At 53.8% G+C, this 18973-nt stretch overlaps 2 protein-coding genes across 2 annotated transcripts in view; one reads left to right on the top strand and one right to left on the bottom strand.

Annotated features, from left to right (window-relative positions):
* The window catches only part of kpna3 (karyopherin alpha 3 (importin alpha 4)), a 52455-nt gene extending 49309 nt beyond the window's left edge, over positions 1-3146 (bottom strand). The window contains exon 1 of the mRNA XM_078232102.1: positions 3028-3146. Within this exon, the coding sequence (XP_078088228.1) occupies positions 3028-3096 (69 nt within the window). The 5' untranslated portion in view covers positions 3097-3146. The remainder of the gene's footprint in view (positions 1-3027) is intronic.
* Positions 3147-4741: 1595 nt separating this feature from the next.
* Positions 4742-18595, top strand: ebpl (EBP like). Its single transcript, XM_078231941.1, has 4 exons — positions 4742-5160; positions 8924-8993; positions 14785-14923; positions 17949-18595. The coding sequence occupies exons 1-4, from the start codon at positions 4921-4923 to the stop codon at positions 18187-18189; spliced, it is 690 nt and encodes a 229-aa protein (XP_078088067.1). The 5' UTR covers positions 4742-4920; the 3' UTR covers positions 18190-18595.
* Positions 18596-18973: the final 378 nt, after the last annotated feature.

Genomic DNA, 18973 nt, shown 5'->3' on the forward strand with positions numbered 1-18973 from the left:
GGGCACGGGGCGAGGGGGGCACGGGGCGAGGGGGGCACGGGGCGAGGGGGGCACGGGGCGAGGGGGGCACGGGGCGAGGGGGGCACGGGGCGAGGGGGGCACGGGGCGAGGGGGGCACGGGGCGAGGGGGGCACGGGGCGAGCGAGGGGGGCACGGGGCGAGGGGGGCACGGGGCGAGGGGGGCACGGGGCGAGGGGGGCACGGGGCGAGGGGGGCACGGGGCGAGGGGGGCACGGGGCGAGGGGGGCACGGGGCGAGGGGGGCACGGGGCGAGGGGGGCACGGGGCGAGGGGGGCACGGGGCGAGGGGGGCACGGGGCGAGGGGGGCACGGGGCGAGGGGGGCACGGGGCGAGGGGGGCACGGGGCGAGGGGGGCACGGGGGCGAGGGGGGCACGGGGCGAGGGGGGCACGGGGCGAGGGGGGCACGGGGCGAGGGGGGCACGGGGCGAGGGGGGCACGGGGCGAGGGGGGCACGGGGCGAGGGGGGCACGGGGCGAGGGGGGCACGGGGCGAGGGGGGCACGGGGCGAGGGGGGCACGGGGCGAGGCACGGGCAGGGGGCACGGGGCGAGGGGGGCACGGGGCGAGGGGGGCACGGGGCGAGGGGGGCACGGGGCGAGGGGGGCACGGGGCGAGGGGGGCACGGGGCGAGGGGGGCACGGGGCGAGGGGGGCACGGGGCGAGGGGGGCACGGGGCGAGGGGGGGCACGGGGCGAGGGGGGCACGGGGCGAGGGGGGCACGGGGCGAGGGGGGCACGGGGCGAGGGGGGCACGGGGCGAGGGGGGCACGGGGCGAGGGGGGCACGGGGCGAGGGGGGCACGGGGCGAGGGGGGCACGGGGCGAGGGGGGCACGGGGCGAGGGGGGCACGGGGCGAGGGGGGCACGGGGCGAGGGGGGCACGGGGCGAGGGGGGCACGGGGCGAGGGGGGGCACGGGGCGAGGGGGGCACGGGGCGAGGGGGCACGGGGCGAGGGGGGCACGGGGCGAGGGGGCACGGGGCGAGGGGGCACGGGGCGAGGGGGGCACGGGGCGAGGGGGCACGGGGCGAGGGGGCACGGGGCGAGGGGGCACGGGGCGAGGGGGCACGGGGCGAGGGGGCACGGGGCGAGGGGGCACGGGGCGAGGGGGCACGGGGCGAGGGGGGCACGGGGCGAGGGGGGCACGGGGCGAGGGGGCACGGGGCGAGGGGGCACGGGGCGAGGGGGCACGGGGCGAGGGGGCACGGGGCGAGGGGGCACGGGGCGAGGGGGCACGGGGCGAGGGGGCACGGGCGAGGGGGCACGGGGCGAGGGGGCACGGGGCGAGGGGGCACGGGGCGAGGGGGCACGGGGCGAGGGGGCACGGGGCGAGGGGGCACGGGGCGAGGGGGCACGGGGCGAGGGGGCACGGGGCGAGGGGGCACGGGGCGAGGGGGCACGGGGCGAGGGGGCACGGGGCGAGGGGGCACGGGGCGAGGGGGCACGGGGCGAGGGGGCACGGGGCGAGGGGGCACGGGGCGAGGGGGCACGGGGCGAGGGGGCACGGGGCGAGGGGGCACGGGGCGAGGGGGCACGGGGCGAGGGGGCACGGGGCGAGGGGGCACGGGGCGAGGGGGCACGGGGCGAGGGGGGCACGGGGCGAGGGGGCACGGGGCGAGGGGGCACGGGGCGAGGGGGGCACGGGGCGAGGGGGCACGGGGCGAGGGGGCACGGGGCGAGGGGGCACGGGGCGAGGGGGCACGGGGCGAGGGGGCACGGGGCGAGGGGGCACGGGGCGAGGGGGCACGGGGCGAGGGGGGCACGGGGCGAGGGGGCACGGGGCGAGGGGGCACGGGGCGAGGGGGCACGGGGCGAGGGGGCACGGGGCGAGGGGGCACGGGGCGAGGGGGCACGGGGCGAGGGGGCACGGGGCGAGGGGGCACGGGGCGAGGGGGCACGGGGCGAGGGGGCACGGGGCGAGGGGGCACGGGGCGAGGGGGCACGGGGCGAGGGGGCACGGGGCGAGGGGGCACGGGGCGAGGGGGCACGGGGCGAGGGGGCACGGGGCGAGGGGGCACGGGGCGAGGGGGCACGGGGCGAGGGGGCACGGGGCGAGGGGGCACGGGGCGAGCACGGCGGGGGCACGGGGCGAGGGGGCACGGGGCGAGGGGGCACGGGGCGAGGGGGCACGGGGCGAGGGGGCACGGGGCAAGGGGCGAGGGGGCACGGGGCGAGGGGGCACGGGGCGAGGGGGCACGGGGGCGAGGGGGCACGGGGCGAGGGGCACGGGGCGAGGGGGCACGGGGCGAAGGGGCACGGGGCGAGGGGGCAAGGGGCGAGGGGCGAGGGGGCAAGGGGCGATGGGGGCAAGGGGCGATGGGGGCAAGGGGTGAGGGGGCAAGGGGTGAGGGGGGCAAGGGGTGAGGGGGCAAGGGGTGAGGGGGCGAGGGGAGAGGGGGCGAGGGGGCGAGGGGGCAAGGGGGCAAGGGGGCAAGGGGGCAAGGGGGCAAGGGGGCATGGGGAGAGGGGGCAAGGGGCGAGGGGACAAGGGGGCAAGGGGGCAAGGGGCGAGGGGGCAAGGGGCGAGGGGGCAAGGGGCGAGGGGGCGAGGGGGCGAGGGGGCAAGGGGCGAGGGGGCAAGGGGCGAGGGGGCAAGGGGCGAGGGGGCAAGGGGCGAGGGGGCAAGGGGCGAGGGGGCGAGGTGACAAGGGGGCAAGGGGCGAGGGGGCAAGGGGCGAGGGGGCAAGGGGCGAGGGGGCAAGGGGCGCGAGGGGGGCAAAGGACGCGTGTGGGGGGCCGCGGGGGGGCGGGGGTCCCGGGTTGGGCGCGGCCACCCCCCTCCTCCTCCGGTTCTCGGGCCGGGTGTCGGTTCCTGGCCGCAGAACGGCAGCAGCGGCCTCGGGCCTGAGCGCGGCGGGCAGCCTGATCCCAGGCCCCGGGCGGGGAGGACTCGCTGTTCCCGGCTTCGGCCGGCGACAACCGCCCCGCTGGGCCGCGGCTCCCAGGTTCAGAGAGACCGAAACCGGCGCCCCGCTGCCGCCCTCCGCCTCTCCTCCCCGGCTCGCTCACCTCCACATCGCGGCCCTTGTTCTTGAAGCTTTTGATGCGGTGATTCTCGGCGCCACTGCTGTCCGCCATCGCGCTGCTCAGCTCCGCCCCGCCCGCCGCCGCCGAGGAGACCACAGAATGTTCCACAGCCTGAACTCCCGGAGCCCGCCACCCGGGGGCAGCAACTCCCCCTGAACTCCCGGAGCCCGCCACCCGGGGGCAGCAACTCCCTCTGAACTCCCGGAGCCCGCCACCCGGGGGCAGCAACTCCCTCTGAACTCCCGGAGCCCGCCACCCGGGGGCAGCAAATCACCCTGAACTCCCGGAGCCCGCCACCCGGGGGCAGCAACTCCCCCTGAACTCCCGGAGCCCACCACCCGGGGGCAGCAAATCACCCTGAACTCCCGGAGCCCGCCACCCGGGGGCAGCAACTCCCCCTGAACTCCCGGAGCCCGCCACCCGGGGGCAGCAACTCCCCCTGAACTCCCGGAGCCCGCCACCCGGGGGCAACAAATCACCCTGAACTCCCGGAGCCTGCCACCCGGGGGCAGCAAATCACCCTGAACTACCGCAGCCCGCCACCCGGGGGCAGCAACTCCCCTGAACTCCCGGAGCCCGCCACCCGGGGGCAGCAACTCCCCCTGAACTCCCGGAGCCCGCCACCCGGGGGCAACAAATCACCCTGAACTCCCGGAGCCTGCCACCCGGGGGCAGCAAATCACCCTGAACTACCGCAGCCCGCAACCCCGGGGGCAGCAACTCCCCTGAACTCCCGGAGCCCGCCACCCGGGGGCAGCAACTCACCCTGAACCTGAACTCCTGGAGCCCGCCACCCGGGGGCAGCAACTCACCCTGAACCTGAACTCCCGGAGCCCGCCACCCGGGGGCAGCAAATCACCCTGAACTCCCGGAGTCCGCCCCCCGGGGGCAGCAACTCCCGGAGCCCGCCACCCGGGGGCAGCAACTCCCCCTGAACTCCCGGAGCCCGCCACCCGGGGGCAGCAAATCACCCTGAACCTGAACTCCCGGAGCCCGCCACCCGGGGGCAGCAATTCCCCCTTAACTCCCGGAGCCCGCCACCCGGGGGCAGCAAATCACACTGAACCTGAACTCCCGGAGCCCGCCACCCGGGGGCAGCAACTCACCCTGAACCTGAACTCCCGGAGCCCGCCACCCGGGGGCAGCAACTCACCCTGAACCTGAACTCCCGGAGTCCGCCACTCGGGAGCAGCGACTTCACCTGAACTCCCAAAGCCTGCCACCCGGGGCAGCAAATCACCCTGAACTCCCGGAGCCTGCCACCCGGGGGCAGCAAATCACCCTGAACTACCGCAGCCCGCCACCCGGGGGCAGCAACCCCTCCTGAACTCCCGGAGCCCGCCACCCGGGGGCAGCAAATCACCCTGAACTACCGCAGCCCGCCACCCGGGGGCAGCAACTCACCCTGAACCTGAACTCCTGGAGCCCGCCACCCGGGGGCAGCAACTCACCCTGAACCTGAACTCCTGGAGCCCGCCACCCGGGGGCAGCAACTCACCCTGAACCTGAACTCCCGGAGCCCGCCACCCGGGGGCAGCAAATCACCCTGAACTGCCGGAGCCCGCCACCCGGGGGCAGCAAATCACCCTGAACTGCCGGAACCCGCCACCAGGGGGGGGGGGGGGCAGCAAACAGTCGGTTTAATCCGCGGCTGGTCGTCCAGCGGCTGTAATGCTGGATGTGGCCACTAGATGGTGGGAAAGACCGCGGGGAGCGTGCCTGAATGGTGCTGACTGAGGGGAGTTCCTGCAGGGGAGGCAGCATCGGGAGGAGGAAGCTGTGATCAAATGGATTGATACAATTAATAATGATCCAGATAATGTTCCAGGGGAAGTGTGGAAGTTGGAGCATGAGGAAGATGAGAAGGGCTCACGCATGTCAATCAGCTGGTCCCGCCCAGGGTTGTCCATGGGGGAAGGATGTGAGCAGTTCCGGGGAGGAGGTGCGGGGATGGCCGGGCTGCTGAGCTGGGCAGCGCTCTGCCCGCTGCTGCTGTGCGCCGCTCAGGTGCCGCTGGCTTGGGCACTGACTCTGCGCTTCGGGCAGGGCTGCCCACCTCTGGAGCGGGCACTCCTGGCCTGGCTCTTCTACGATGCCATCGTGCACTTCACCCTGGTGAGTGAACCCCTCTCTCTCTGTTGCATTAAACCCAGTTAATCCTCTGCGCTGTTTCTCAGCATTTCAAATAAAAACATGAATCTCCAGCATAAGGAGAAAGACAGGAGAAAAATCCACCCAACTGTGTGCTTATTGAGAAAGAACTTGCATTTATAAAGCGCCTTTCCCAACCCTGGGAAGATCCCAACGCCTTGCAGGCATTTAAGAATTTTGAAGTGTGGTCAGTGTTGTAATGTAGGAAAAAAATTATTTCAAAAATATACTTTATTCATAAATACTCTGAAACAAACCATTACTGAAACAACATTTCCAATCATTACAAACAGTGCAAAAAAAAGTCATATTTTACAGTTTGACAAAGGGTCATCTGGACTCGAAACATCAGCTCTTTTCTCTCCTTACAGCTGCTGCCAGAACTGCTGAGATTTTCCAGCATTTTCTCTTTTGGTTTCAGATTTTACAATGTTCAGTTTCAAGTCATTACATACATTACAGTTCAGTTCTTCCAAAAACTATATACATTCATCACATTTCACTGTGTGCTGTTTTTACAGGGTCGCACAGTTACGCAGTCCGAGGGTTTTTCTAATGTAGGAATTTTTTTAAAAATCCAAACCAAAAATATACTTTATTCATTAAAAAAAACTCTCAAATAAACCATTGCAAAACGACAGATCCAAAAATTACAAACAGTGCAAAAAAAGAATCATTTTTACAGTACAATACTATGTTTATTTACACGACATTACATTAATTACATTTCAGTACTTAAACTATATACATACATCAGAGTTTACTGTGTGCTGTTATTTTTCAGGTTGGCACACAGTTACGCAGGCCGAGGGTGTTCTGCAGTTACCGGGCCCTCGCTCTGCCTCGGTTGAGACGCTTTACACGGTGGCCTTTCCCCATTGTGCCGTTGCGGCGGCTGCCCCAAGCTTGAGCGCATCCCTGAGCACGTAGTCCTGGACCTTGGAATGTGCCAGTCTGCAACACTCGGTCAAGGACAATTCTTTCAGCTGGAAGATCAGCAGGTTTCGGGCGGACCAAAGCGCGTCCTTCACCGAGTTGATGACCCTCCAGCAGCAGTTGATATTTGTCTCGGTGTGCGTCCCCAGAAACAGCCCGTAGAGCACAGAGTCCTGCGTCACCGAGCTGCCCGGGACGAACCGCGACAAATACCACTGCATCTCACTCCAGACCTTCTTTGCAAAGGCACATTCCACAAGGAGGTGTGCGACCGTCTCATCACCCCCGCAGCCGCTTTGAGGGCAGCGTGCGGTGATGTTGAGACCTGGGGCGTGCATAAAGGATCTGATGGGAAGTGCCCTTCTCACCACCAGCCAAGCCAGGTCTTGGTGCTTGTTTGTGAGTTCTGGTGATGAGGCATTCTGCCAGATGACATTGACAGTCTGCTCAGGGAACCATCCGACAGGATCCGCCGTCTCCTTTTCTCTCAGGGCCTCAAGGACGTTACGTGCCGACCACTGCTTGATAGCCATGTGGTCAAATGTGTGTTTGCGGAAAAATTTCTCCACAAAGGACAGGTGCTGCGGTACGGTCCAACTACTTGGAGCGTTCCGCGGCAGTGTGGCCAGACCCATCCTCCGCAACACTTTTTAATGTAGGAAATACTACAGCTAATTGACACAGCAAGATCCCACAGTGTAGCCAACACAGCAACCGGGCTGTTATTAATTGAGCCAAGCACTTTAAGAACATTTGGCCTTGCGGGAGCCTCTAATTTTTTTGAACCTTAGCTTGCAAACTATTGAAAATAACTGGATGTATAGGTTTAGAAGTTTCAGGTTTCCTTTGTATCTGAGCAAGGGAGTTGACAACCTTCCTGGTCTCCAGGGATTAAATAAGGTGCAGAGGTGGTGAACTTCAGACAAGAAATTCCAGAATTTGGGCCCCGGACCGCTGAAGGCACCACTGCAGAAGGAAAGCTGGAATGCACAGAAGGTCAGAATTGGAGAAAGGTGGGGGTGGGAGTAAGTTACGGAGATGGGGGGAGGGAATTGAACACAAGAATTGAAAAATTGGACGGGAAGTCATGAAGCAACTCAGCAGAAACTGAACTGAGAGTTAACATAGGAACAGAGTAAAGTTATAAATCTGCTCAAATTTATGGAGGGTCTGTAAAATGTAAGCTGGGCAAACAATGTAATAATAATTGAATAAGAATAGGGCTGAGTTTCCTGTATTTTGAAGGGCCAGTTTTCAAAGCCATAGGTTTCCAGTTTGAACATCCCTGAGCTAGCTGGATTTTATTGGGGTATTTTAAAATAATCCCCTTATGGTGTTGCAATAACAAATCTCACAACACCAGGTTAAAGTCTGATAGGTTTATTTGGTATCACGAGTTTTGGAGCACTGCTCCTTCATCCTCCTCACCTGATGAAGGAGCAGCGCTCCAAAAGCTCATGATACCAAATAAACCTGTTGGACTTTAACCTGGTGTTGTGAGACTTCTTACTGTACCCACCCCAGTCCAACGCCGGCATCTCCACATCACAGTGTTGCAATAAGCTACTTTATCCAACATTTGACAATTCATTGTTGCTTACAGGTATTAAAATCAATGAAATGGAAGAATAAGACCATGAGAAATAGGAGCAGGAGTAGACCTCCTGGTCCATCGAGCCTGCTCCACCGTTCAATATGATCATGGCTGATTTTGGGTTTCAACTCCACTTTCCCACCCATTCCTCATATCCCTGAATTCCCCAAGAAACCAAGAATCTTGGCTATCCCAGCCTTAACTTCATTTAATGGAGCATCCACAACCCTCTGGGTGGACATTTCCAAAGGTCCACAACTCTTTGAATGAAGACATATCTCCTTATCTCAGTCCTAAATAATTGGCCCCTTATCCTGAGATTGTGCATCCATGCCTGAGATTCCCTGACCTACAGAAACAACCTCTCAGCATCCACGTTATTAAGTCCCTTCAGGATTTTAATACAAAAGCAAATTTCTGCAGGTGCTGGAATCTGAAACGCAAACAGAAAATGCTTGGAAAATCGCAGGAGGTCTGACAGCATCTGTGGTGAGAGAACAGAGTTCTCGTTTCGAGTCTGGATATAGACTCAAAACATTAATTCTATTCTCTCTCCACAGATGCACGAAAGGTTAACCGGCAAAACAAAGGCTTCGTGGGTTGTGGATAATATATTAGCATGGATAGGTTAATTAGAAGAAAACAGAGAGAGGGCATACCAGCTACCTCAGTAGGATTTGAACCCATGTCCCCAGGACATTAGATGGGCCCTGGATTATTATTTCAGTGACATTGCTGAACAGCACCACTTCCACCACTGCAGGGGCTCCTCAGGATAGTGTCCTAGACCCACATGTCTTCAGCTGCTTCCTCAATTAACTTCCCTCTAACACAAGGTCAGAAGTGGGGATATTCACTGGTGACCACACAGTGTTCAGTTCCATTTGCAAGCCCTCATTCTGATGGCAGTCCATGTCCACACGTAACAGACCCTGGACCATATTCAGGCTTGGGCTGATAAATGGTAAGTAACATTCATGCCACAGAAGTGCCAGGCAATGACCATCTTCAACAGGAGAATCTAACCGTCCCATCTTGACAGTCAACAGCTGATTTCATTACATTTTTTACCTTTCTTTGGATCTGTAGAAGGGTCATTTGGACATGAAGCATTAACAGTGTTTCTCTCCACAGATGTTGCCAGATCTGCTGAGCATTTTCTGTTCAACTAAATTGGATGTTGTTATTGTCTTGCAGGAAGGCCCATTTGTTTACATGTCTTTGGTGGGGACGGTGGCACAATCTGATAATATTCTTGCTTTCCTATGTAAGTTCTGGATATTTTTATAAATCTAACACACAAATTTGGTCATTGCTGCTTATCACAATAGATGTGGCCTCCAGTTGTACCCGGAGAACCTGGATGCTTCTTTTCCTGCTCCTCGGATTATATCTCTGGCATTCTCCAAGGATTACAAAGAACAAAGAACAATACAGCACAGGAACAGGCCCTTCGGCCCTCCAAGCCCGCGCCGCTCCCCGGTCCAGGATTGAATCCAGGATCCCCGCCCAATTTTCCAGCCTATCTACATACCAATATCCTATCCACCGAGCTGTCCCTCACAGCTACGATGCTTTGTTCATCACAACCTACATTCCAGATTGATCCAGGGTTCCCCCTCCCTATTTCTCACCTACATTCTGCCACAAGGTGCCAACATCCAGGAACACAGTGCCTTGTTCCAGAGGCCTCCAGGTGACATCCAGCTCCAGCTGACTACTCCCTCACTCAGCCTCTTCAGTGGGTGGAATTCCCCCAACCCACCTTTGGTGGCAGAAATCAGCCGGTGCAAAATCGTGTTGCCATTCTCCCAATGGCGGCAGGTCAGTCCCCCTGCTGGCAGGTGGTGCGAATGTCATTTCCATCTCATGAATGTTCATTAAAACAGCTGTCCACCGTGTGCCGCCAGGCCCTCCGCCAGCGAGGAAGCATGTCGGCATCAAACCCGATTGCTAAAGAGTGGATTGCACAAGGTGGCCCTCAGATCTTGAAGTGAGTGCAACCCTGCCGTAGTGCTGCACTGCTCCCGATTTGCTCTCCACTCCTCGGCCGGCGCTGACCTGTCTCCATCTCCGTGGCGAGCTGGTCTTCACCGTCAGCACTGTGCTGTTGGACCCATAGACCCTCCTGTGTCACCGTCCCGGTTCAGTGCTTTGCCTGGGAGTACAGGGGTCTCCTTCCTCCCAGTGCCACATACCAGTATCTATCTGGACAGCACAATGCTGTGGTCTCTCACAGCCACCCCAACAAAGGTCCAAAGTTCGACCGGGGCTGGAGTGCAAGCAAGGTGAGGCCGGCGATGGGAGTCAGTTACCTGGTGAGGACATGGGGGGGCATGTGGAAAGAGGGCCATGCAAACGGGGGGGGTGTGGGGCTTGTGATGGCAGGCAGAGGGGCAAGGAGGTCGCTGAAGGCGATGGACAATGGAAGGCAGAGGGAAACTGAGGGGAGAGAAGCTCGGCCCCGACAAGCTCGAAAAAAAACTCACAAACAAGGGGGTCAAAGTGATACCGCAATGAATTGAGAAACAGACTTCCTCTTGAGGCTTTTCCCCCTCCTGTGTTGCTGACATTCTGCACGGTCTGGTGAAGACAGCTGGGCTGGAGAGAGATATGAGTGCGCTGGACTGGTGTTTAAATATGGTGCCGGGACCAGTCAGCTGAGGGCGAGTGGACGAATCAGTTGCCGGTCCACCAGGCGACTCGGCGAGGAATAGGCCGAGGTTCCAAATATAGAATTTGGTGCAATCCCGCCATTCGGGGCCTATGGGAAAGGCAGCACCGGAACCCTCCCCCCCCCCCCCCCCCCCCCCCCCCCCCCCCCCCCCACCCCCATCCCCCCCAAAACTGGGAGTGTTCCATCCAATGGACGGATTCTCTGGCCTCCCAGCAACATGTTCCTTGGGGCTGGGGGCAGCGGGCCATTAGCCGGCGGCAGGATCTTCTGGTCCCGCCACTGTCAACAGGATTCCCTATTGACTTCTTCCTATGCCATCAGGAAAGCCACGGCAGGAGTGCGTTGTCGGCGGAACCAGAAGACCCCACTGATGTGAAGAGCCATAAAGTCCCAGCCCCTGTCTCTAATGTGTCCAGCGTTCAGTATGAGCTTTATTTATCTGGACTTCCTGAAAACATTTCATAAAATTCTTTGTGAGATATTTCGAAGCTCATGGGATTGAAGTTAAATTATTGACCTGGTGAGGAGACTGGCTGAATTAAGTAGGGATAATGGGCAGAATGTGACTCGTGTTGCCCCACAAGGATCTGGATTGAGGCCTTAACTATTCAGTGTATTTATTAATGAGATGATGGGATACGAATTCACATAGCCAAATGTAGCAACGACACAGCGTGGTGAACAGTTAGATGGAAGCAAAGCATTACGAAGAAGTGAATGGGCAAAACTATGCCAAATGGATTTCTATGCAGGCAAATGTGAAGTCACCCACTTTGGACCTAAGAGGGATAGAACAGGGTACTCTCTAAATGGCTGAAAGCTCGAAACAGTTCAAAGAGACTTGGGAGCAGATACACAGATCATTAAAATGTCATGAGCAGGTACAGAAGATAATCAAAAAGGCTAATAGAATAGTGGCTTATAAATCCAGAGGAATATAATTTAGTGCTTCATCAGTACAGTGCTCTGGTTAGATCTCACTTGGAGTATTGTGAGCAGTTCCAAGCACCACAGAAAGAAAGAATATATTAGCCTTGGAGAATAGATGTAGTAGGATGATACCTGAACTCCATGAGTTAGGCTACAAGCCAAATTACCTAATGCTAGGACTAGGGACATCGTCAATTAGAGCCAGATATTTCACGGTGAAATGAGGAAATTCTTCTTCACACAAAGACTGATAAAAGTTTGGAACTCTCTTCTGAAAATGATGCTAGATCAGTTACTCATTTTAAAACTGTGATTGATAGATGTTTGTTAGCCAGAGGTATACAGGCAGCTGTATAGAGCTACATGACAGATCAGCCATAATCTCATTGAATGGTGGAATAGGCTTGAAGGGCTGAATGGCCTAATCCTGTTCCTATATTAAAGGAAAAGATGCGCAGGGCTTTTGGGAAATAGTCAGGGGGCAAGGGTTTAATTGGTTAGCTGTACAAAAGGACTGGCTCAGATATGATGGGGTGAATGGCCTCCTTCTCTGCTGTACCACCATGAGTATTTGGAGTTTCAACATATCACTTCACAGTTCCATTTGACGGAGTAGAGGAAATGAATCGTAGAATAATTCCAGAAAGCAACATCTCAACAAACGCAGCCCAGGTCCCAAACCATTGCCGCTGTCAACCAATTCTGTATTTATCTTATATTCGTAATCCAGTTCACAGAGATAATGGTTGTTTGATTCTTCGAATGAGAGGACCAACGCTGCCATTGCAAGTTTCACGGTGGCACAGTGGTTAGCACTGCTGCCTCACAGCGTTTGGGACCTGGGTTCAATTTCCAGTTTGGGTCACTGTCTGTGTGGAGTTTGCACATTCTCCCCGTGTCTGCGTGGGTTTCCTCCAGCTGCTCCGGTTTCCTCCCACATTCTGAAAGAGGTGCAGGTTAGGTGGATTGATCCGAACAGGCGCCGGAGTGTGGCCACTAGGGGAATTTCACAGTGACTTCATTGCAGTGTTAATATAAGCCTTATTTGTGACGAATAAATAAACTTTTTCTTTTCACAGGCAACTGCTGATCCCCACTTTTAAGTTCAGGCCTCCGAATGTAAAACAAAGTGAATTCTTGTTTTTAATGCGTGGAGCAAGATTGTGTTATAACTCGTCATTATAATTATTAATGGATATAAGGTTCATGTACACCTTGGTGTAAAAAATGTTTTTATACAGTGTAGGAAACTAGTGTCCACCCCATTTGTTTATACTACACTAGGGTTCTGAAGACTGGAGGAACAGAGAGATCTTGGGGTCCATATCCACAGATCTCTAAAGGTTGCCACTCAAGTGGATAGAGCTGTGAAGAAGGCCTATAGTGTGTTAGCTTTTATTAACAGGGGGTTGGAGTTTAAGAGCCATGGGGTTAAGCTGCAACTGTACAGGACCTTGGTGAGACCACATTTGGAATATTGTGTGCAGTTCTGGTCACCTCACTATAAGAAGGATGTGGAAGCGCTGGAAAGAGTGCAGAGGAGATTTACCAGGATGCTGCCTGGTTTGGAAGGTAGGTCTTATGAGGAAAGGTTGAGGGAGCTAGGGCTGTTCTCTCTGGAGCGGAGGAGGCTGAGGGGAGACTTAATAGAGGTTTATAAAATGATGAAGGGGATAGATAGAGTGAACGTTCAAAGACTATTTCCTCGGGTGGATGGAGCTATTACAAGGGGGCATAACTATAGGGTTCGTGGTGGGAGATATAGGAAGGATATCAGAGGTAGGTTCTTCACGCAAAGAGTGATTGGGGTGTGGAATGGACTGCCTGTAGTGATAGTGGAGTCAGACACTTTAGGAACATTTAAGCGGTTATTGGATAGGCACATGGAGCACACCAGGATGATAGGGAGTGGGATAGCTTGATCTTGGTTTCAGATAAAGCTCGGCACAACATCGTGGGCCGAAGGGCCTGTTCTGTGCTGTGCTGTTCTATGTTCCATGTTCTACACACAGCAGGGCTCACTGTCAAATTGGGAAGTGGCACAGAGAGAAGATTTAAAAAATCAGTGTGTTCCTGGGATGAAGATACCTGTGGTACAGTTTCAGTGAAACTGGGAACACTATAACACTGGGTAGCATGGTGGCACAGTGGTTAGCACTGCTGCCTCACAGCGCCAGGGACCTGGGTTCAATTCCCGGTTTGGGTCACTGTCTGTGTGGAGTTTGCACGTTCTCCCCATGTCTGCGTGGGTTTCCTCCGGGTGCTCCAGTTTCCTCCCACAGTCTGACAGATGTGCTGGTTAGGTGCATTGGCCATACTAAATTCTCCCTCAGTGTTACCCGAACAGGCACCGGGGTGAGGCAAGTAGGGGATTTTCAAAGTAACTTCATTGCAGTGTTAATGTAAGCCTTACTTGTGACACTAATAAATAAACTTTAATAACAGTGCACAGGATGTGCTAATGGCCCTGCTTTCATTCTCCAACTCATCGTTGGGGTTTCAATGCCTGATTTTAATTTTCAGGTCTCGGTTTTCCAATTTGCTTGAAGAACACACCAAATGTAATCCATTTTTAATAAAAACCGCACGTGCTGGAAATACTTAGCAGGGCAGCATCAGCAGAACCAGAAACAAGTTACCATTTTGACTCATAAGTGACTTCTTCCTATTGCTTTTACTGTAGTCCATTTTTACCTTGTTTTACCCCACTATCATCTTTGTATTCTGCAAGCTGTGACCTGTGTCACATCCAACTCCAATGTCCTAAATATAACTTATGCTCCAAAGTATATGATTTACTCTTAGTGTCCTCAAGGCAATTGAGAATAGGCAATAGACATTTTGATGTTGTCTTATAAGGGGCAAATTAGGCTGGATAAAATTATCCCTAAAGGTAATAGTGTAGCTCATGTGTTTCCCATTAATATATTAAACTATTTGTCTCTGAGGGGACACGGTGGCACAGTGGTTAGCACTGCTGTCTCACAGCGCCAGGGACCTGGGTTGATTCCCATTTGAGTCACTATCTGTGCGGAGTTTGCACATTCTCCCCGTGTCTGCTTGGGTTTCCTCCGGGTGCTCCAGTTTCCTCCCACAGTCCAAAAGACGTACGGGTTAGGTGCATTGGCCATGCTAAGATCTCCCTCAATGTACCCGAACAGGCACCGGAGTGTAGATTTTTTTCTGTTTAAATCAGCTCTATTGAAAACTCTTTGGCGAGTTTGTTAAATCCAAGTGGGTGAGACGGGGATACAATCCAGAGCGACACAGTCCAGGGATTTTCACAGTAATTTCATTGCAGTGTTAATATAAGCCTATTTGTGACACTAAGAAAAAAAGCTTATCCAGTAATAAGCCTTGATGTGTTTCACTAATAGTCACTATGATGTGCAGGCATGTCTATGTCAGTGGCAGATTGCAGTCCCTCAGTTGAATATTTCCATGTTCCCAGGGCAGGAGTATGGGAAAGCAGATGCAAGATGGCTTCATTCAGATCCCAATATCGTGTCACTAGAAATCCTGACTGTGCTGCTGGACGGGTTTTTGGTTCTGCTTCTCATACACGCCATTGTGAAAGATAAATACTACAGGTAAGAAGATTGGAATATTGCTCATTATGAGAAATGTCCAAGCAGTAAACAAATCAATAAAATTATTCCGCAAAATCAGCATTAATTTGCCTCTATCTGCACCGTGCATCAGTATCAGAAGGGAATATTTCTCTGGGGAGAAATCCAATGTAAAGCATTCCTCCCCCTACCCTAACCCTGTCACCCATCAATTTTCTTCATTTCTGGTCCCTTCATTTTATTCCTCCTTCTCTGAAAGTGTTGGCTTATTCTGGTCCATGGTTCTGAAGCTGCTGGCCTCTCCGATTCTTTACCCACTTAACTGTTCTTCTAGACTGTAGGTGGTGAAAGGCTGTTTGACCCAGGGACGGGGTGATTGTGTGAGAAAACATCCATGTGTACATTTTTCATGCGGGGCTCATTGGATAGTAAAAATGTGTCAAATCAGAGTACCTAAGCTGTTTGCATTTGCCCTCAGCACCATTCTATTGAGCTAACTAATTCAGCACAGTCCAGGGATTGAACCTGGAACTGTCTTGCTCTGTATGGCTCAATACTCCACTGAGAAGTAAACTTAGCAGCTGAGCTAAAGGGAAAACCCTGAGTGATTCTCTGTATTCCCTTCTATATTTCCCCACCCCTCCCCACGCCCCCCAGGAAAACCTGAAATGAATTGCCGCATCGGTACCTCTGACCCTACTGCAAATAGCGTGGGTGAATATCGATCTGGAGAGGGTCTGTTGGTGAATGGCTGATGGCATAACAGTACTCCATGAGAGCAGATATCGAAGTCTTTCAATAATCAGGAGAGAAAGAGCACTTACTGTTTGTGTGGCAGTGTGGCCCCTTTAAGTTCCCTGAGGGCCACGTGTTCAGACCAGACCCTATGGACTGATGTGGTGAGAAGCTGAGCCAGTGGAATGCAAGGGCATGTATCCCGGGTTGGGAAGGATCAGCAGTTGGAGCCAGGGAAAAATGTAGCCACATAATTATTCTGACAGACCCTATTTGTATACTCGTTGCTTTAGCAATAATGCCTTTGTGTTCTGAAGCCTCATCGAGTTGCCCTCGACTTATTACAGTCTGGTGAAGAGACTTTTCTGTCTGACTTGAAATGTCGATTGCAGTTATCTCTGGCTATATGCCACTCTTCCAGTTACTAGTAGGGTCCCGGACCAGAACCCCAAGGTAGATTATGAAGCTAGAGTAGACCCCAACCATTTTTCTATTTTGCATAAATGTGAGGATTGGATGTTTCACTCCAGCAGTAATTCCACTGACAAATTAGGGATCTTTTATAGTCAAACAAACTTTATTTAATAACGCAGTTTAAATATAACTCTAACAAATTAAGCAGCTTAACTATTAACAGTCAAATGAAAAGGAAACAACTTTAATTTCTAACATCACTTTTTTCAGATTCAAATAAGCAGCATTCTTCATACAGACGTAAATGCCACGTTAAGTACAGTTAGCAACCATAACTATACTTGCTATAATGAGTGTAGACAGTCTTGAAGCTTTCAGCGCGAGATAGAGTTCCAGAAGAATGCAAAATCATTCTAACTTCAACCAGGTTTCAGCTGCAAAGTAAACTGCTTTCTGCAAAAGCTTTTGCCTCTGCACATAAACCACATGATCACATGAACATGTCAATCACTCTTATCCGAAATCCAAGGGGAATTTAAGTAAACAAAAGTCCATTAACTCTACTTACCATAAACACTTGCAAGGTTGAAATGAGTAATTATCCTGCTCTCCAAAAATCTGAGCTGCATTCTTTCCTGACATACTAGCTACCTGTAGCATGAAGCTGATTTTTAAACATTCCGCTTCAACACAAAAGAAAAAATATATATCCATATCAATTGCCCCACCATCATCACACTACACAAAACAAATCTGAACTGATAAACTGCAGATTGGAATAAAAACACTGGCTTTTTAGTTTAACAAGGAAAGTATCAGCAGATAAAAGCAAATTACAGTGGATGCTGGAATCTGAATCAAAAACAGAAAATGCTGGAAAATCTCAGCAGGTCTGGCAGCATCTGTGGAGAGAGAGAATAGAGCCAATGTTTCTGGATGATGTGCGCCAGTGTGTTTAATCTTCCAACTGATAATGCCTTGAAGAATTAATAATTAATGTAATGTAATGAATTAATGTAAGAGACATAAATGGACAAGTATTCTACTCTGACATCAGTCTCAATCAATCAATCAATGGGTGGCGCGGTGGCACAGTGGTTAGCACTGCTGCCTCACAGCGCCAGGGACCCGGGTTCGATTCCTGGCTTGGGTCACTATCTGTGTGGAGTCTGCACGTTCTCCCCGTGTCTGCGTGGGTTTCCTCTGGGTGCTCCGGTTTCCTCCCACAATCTGAAAGACGTGCTGGTTAGGTGCATTGACCCGAACAGGCGCTGGAGTGTGGCGGCTCGGGGAATTTCACAGTAACTTCATTGCAGTCAGACTTACTTGTGACTTATAAATAAACTTTACTTCACCTTTAATGTTTTTTACCTCAATCAGTAATGGATTTGTGTGTGTTTAACTATTTTGAAACAATATTTCTGTCCCCGCCTGCTACTAGCTGACGCTGATTGAAAAATGACAGTAACTTTCTGAAAAATCGATTTGTTTTGAAAAGTGCCAACTTATTCAACAGTCAGATAACACTGGAAATATTCAGCAAGTCTGAGAGTATCTGTTGGGAAACAGTTAACATTTCAGAAGGATGATCTTTCATTAGAGTTGGAAGATGTTCAAGACAAATAGCTTTTAGGCAAATGCAAAGCAAGGGAAAGAGGGGGGGGGGGAAAAGAAAAAGATTTCCACTTTATCACAGGTATTCCCACCGTTTTCTCTTCCTGCCCCTTTACTGAAGATCTGGAATGTTAATTTTGTTTCTCTCTCCACAGATGCTGCCTGACCTGTTGAGAATCACCAACATTTTCTGTTTCCAATTCAGATTGGCAGCATCTGCAGCACACTGTTCTTCCTCATTAATGGTCTGGCCAATAACATGTTACACCCTCTTCATTTTCAGGCACTTTGTGCAAATTGTGCTGTGCGTCTGCGAGCTCTATGGTGGCTGGATGACCTTCTGCCCTGAGTGGCTCATCGGGAGCCCCAACCTGGACACCAGCAACTGGCTTTATCTCTGGGTCTATCTGACTTTCTTTAATACGGTCTGGGTGGTCGTACCAGGACTGCTCCTGTGGCACTCTTGGCTCAGCCTCAAAGAAATGCACCAAAAGAGAAATGAGACAGTGAGAAAATCACAATAAGCGATATTGTTGCCACTTCATCCAAAAACGAGTCAGATCTTTTTAAAGTTTTGGGGTCTAAAAAAGATCTGCCGAATTCCATGAACATGTCTTGGGCGGCACGATAGCACAGTGGTTAGCACTGCTGCCTCACAACTCCAGGGGCCCGGATTCGCTTCCCGGCTTGGGTCACTGTCTGTGTGGAGTTTGCACATTCTCCTCGTGTCTGCGTGGGTTTCTCCTGGGAGCTCTGGTTTCCTGTCACAGTCCAAAAATGTGCTACTTAGGTGCATTGCCATGTAAATTCTCCCTCAGTGTACCTGAACAGGCGCCGGAGTGTGGCGACTAGGGGATTTTCACAGTAACTTCATTACAGTGTGAATGTAAGCCTACTTGTGACTAATAAATAAACTTTAACTTTACTTTGTTGCTTTGTTTGACATCCAGTTCATATTTAGATTCTTCAGTAAGTTAAAGTTTAAATTAATTTTCAATAAACAATATTTTATCTTTTTATTTATTATGCAAGATAGTAGGGGGGAATTTTGTGAATTGTAAGATTATTGTCAAATGGTTCAGAAAGGACTTACCTTTATATAGCACCTTTCATGATGTCAGTGCATCCCAAAATGATTTGGAACCAAGAAAATATTTTTGAAGTGTTGTCACTGTTGTCACGTAGGAAACGCAGCAGCCAATTATGGTGCAGCTACAAACAGCACTATGACACTGACCAGATAAGCAGTTTTGGTGATGTTGCCTAGTGTTTCTTCAGAAGGAACTCTTCAGATGCAGATAATGAAAA

Source organism: Mustelus asterias, chromosome 17 (assembly GCF_964213995.1).
Source record: "Mustelus asterias chromosome 17, sMusAst1.hap1.1, whole genome shotgun sequence".
Lineage (NCBI taxonomy): Eukaryota > Metazoa > Chordata > Chondrichthyes > Carcharhiniformes > Triakidae > Mustelus > Mustelus asterias.

Coding starts and splice junctions, on each gene's coding strand:
- ebpl (XM_078231941.1), top strand. CDS start 4,921: ATGTCAATCAGCTGGTCCCGCCCAGGGTTGTCCATGGGGGAAGGATGT. Junction 8,994..14,784: donor TAATATTCTTGCTTTCCTAT/GTAAGTTCTGGA, acceptor CCATGTTCCCAG/GGCAGGAGTATGGGAAAGCA. Junction 14,924..17,948: donor GTGAAAGATAAATACTACAG/GTAAGAAGATTG, acceptor CTTCATTTTCAG/GCACTTTGTGCAAATTGTGC.